Source organism: Hevea brasiliensis, chromosome 8 (genome assembly GCF_030052815.1).
Source record: "Hevea brasiliensis isolate MT/VB/25A 57/8 chromosome 8, ASM3005281v1, whole genome shotgun sequence".
Classification (NCBI taxonomy): Eukaryota; Viridiplantae; Streptophyta; class Magnoliopsida; order Malpighiales; family Euphorbiaceae; genus Hevea; species Hevea brasiliensis.
The window spans coordinates 14,548,797-14,550,103 of NC_079500.1; the positions used below are offsets into that span (position 1 = coordinate 14,548,797).

A 1,307-nucleotide genomic window follows, 5' to 3' on the forward strand; every position below is an offset into this window, starting at 1 on the left:
TCAACTTAATTTTAATTTAAAAATTAAATAAACAAAATTTATTTTTCAATAAATTTTTCTAAAAAATTAAAGTCATTCGAAAAACTATTCAGCCGAATCTAACTCAACATGAATAAAATTATGTATAAAAATAAAAAAAAAAAAAAAAAGAAAAAAAGAAGACTGGAGATAACTCAAACATGAATTGCCACCTCTATATATAGGTTCTGATGATGAAGGATTAAAGTTGTGGGCGTGCATGGAAATGGAAGGAGATAATTTTCAGGGTGAAGAGGGGAATTTGAGAGTAAAAAGAGACAAAAATATTATATTGATATTAGAAAATTCAAAACCCTACTTCTTGTGTATATTCAGCAATTTCTGTTATTCAGCTTTCAACATAATTTCTAAGGTCACTCTTGATAAGGGCATGAGTCGTTATGTTCTTGTTGCATATGGACATGCTTTTGGGACTTTAACCACTGCTCTTCTCGCACTCCTCTTTGAAAGGTAATTTTTCCTCTCTTTTTATATTTAATTTGCCTATTATTATATAATTATTTTCCCTAATTTCATTGTCAGGATGTTGTCCATTTAAGTCTTTCAGTTGATGGATGTTTTGTGCAGGAAAAATGAAAGCAAAATCAGTTTACCCGTTTGTGTAAACATCTTCTTCTTGGGTCTTTTTGGGTGAGTATATATAAATATATTTCTGTCAGTTCGGCAATAATAATTGTTCTAATAGTTATCGACTGTTTTATTAAAGACAAATATATCCAGATATTAGAGTTAAAGTTATTCAAATTTAAGGTATTTAAAGTTGATATTTATTTAAATTTTAGTTTTTTTTTTTTTATAGTCGGTTAGGTTGAATCATCTCCATTGAGTCATTATAGAAATTAAAATAAATTTGAGTCTATTAATTTATAGATTACTCTGAATTGAAATATTAATTTTTATTAATTTAAGTTAATGTTAAGTTTATTAATTCAATCAAAGAGTTATTTTTGAATTAAATTTTCATGTTGATTTTAATTTAACCTCTCATTTTTATTGATCGTTTAGATTCATAAAAATTTATATTTTGTGCAAATTAGAAGTCGAATCCAAAATAGCTGTCTATACTTCATTCCCCCCTTCCTTAAGCCCATCACATCCATATCAAATAGAATAATTAGGCCTAACTTGAGTTAGTTCAATGATCAGAGTCATATTATTTACTTGATAAATTTATGTTCGAGTTTTCACTCTTTCAATTTCTCAACTAAAAAAAAAAAAATTAAAGATGATAAAAATATCAAGTCAAACACTACAAGAACCTACTGATG

General features: G+C 26.5%; 1 protein-coding gene across 1 annotated transcript; it reads left to right on the top strand.

Moving 5' to 3' along the window:
- The first annotated feature begins 180 nt into the window (after positions 1 to 180).
- On the top strand, positions 181 to 689 carry LOC131182304 (WAT1-related protein At2g40900-like). Its single transcript, XM_058151371.1, has 2 exons — positions 181 to 489; positions 607 to 689. Exons 1-2 carry the CDS (start codon positions 239 to 241, stop codon positions 671 to 673), a joined length of 318 nt encoding a protein of 105 aa, XP_058007354.1. The 5' UTR covers positions 181 to 238; the 3' UTR covers positions 674 to 689.
- Positions 690 to 1,307: the final 618 nt, after the last annotated feature.

Coding starts and splice junctions, on each gene's coding strand:
- LOC131182304 (XM_058151371.1), top strand. CDS start 239: ATGGAAATGGAAGGAGATAATTTTCAGGGTGAAGAGGGGAATTTGAGA. Junction 490..606: donor CTCGCACTCCTCTTTGAAAG/GTAATTTTTCCT, acceptor TGTTTTGTGCAG/GAAAAATGAAAGCAAAATCA.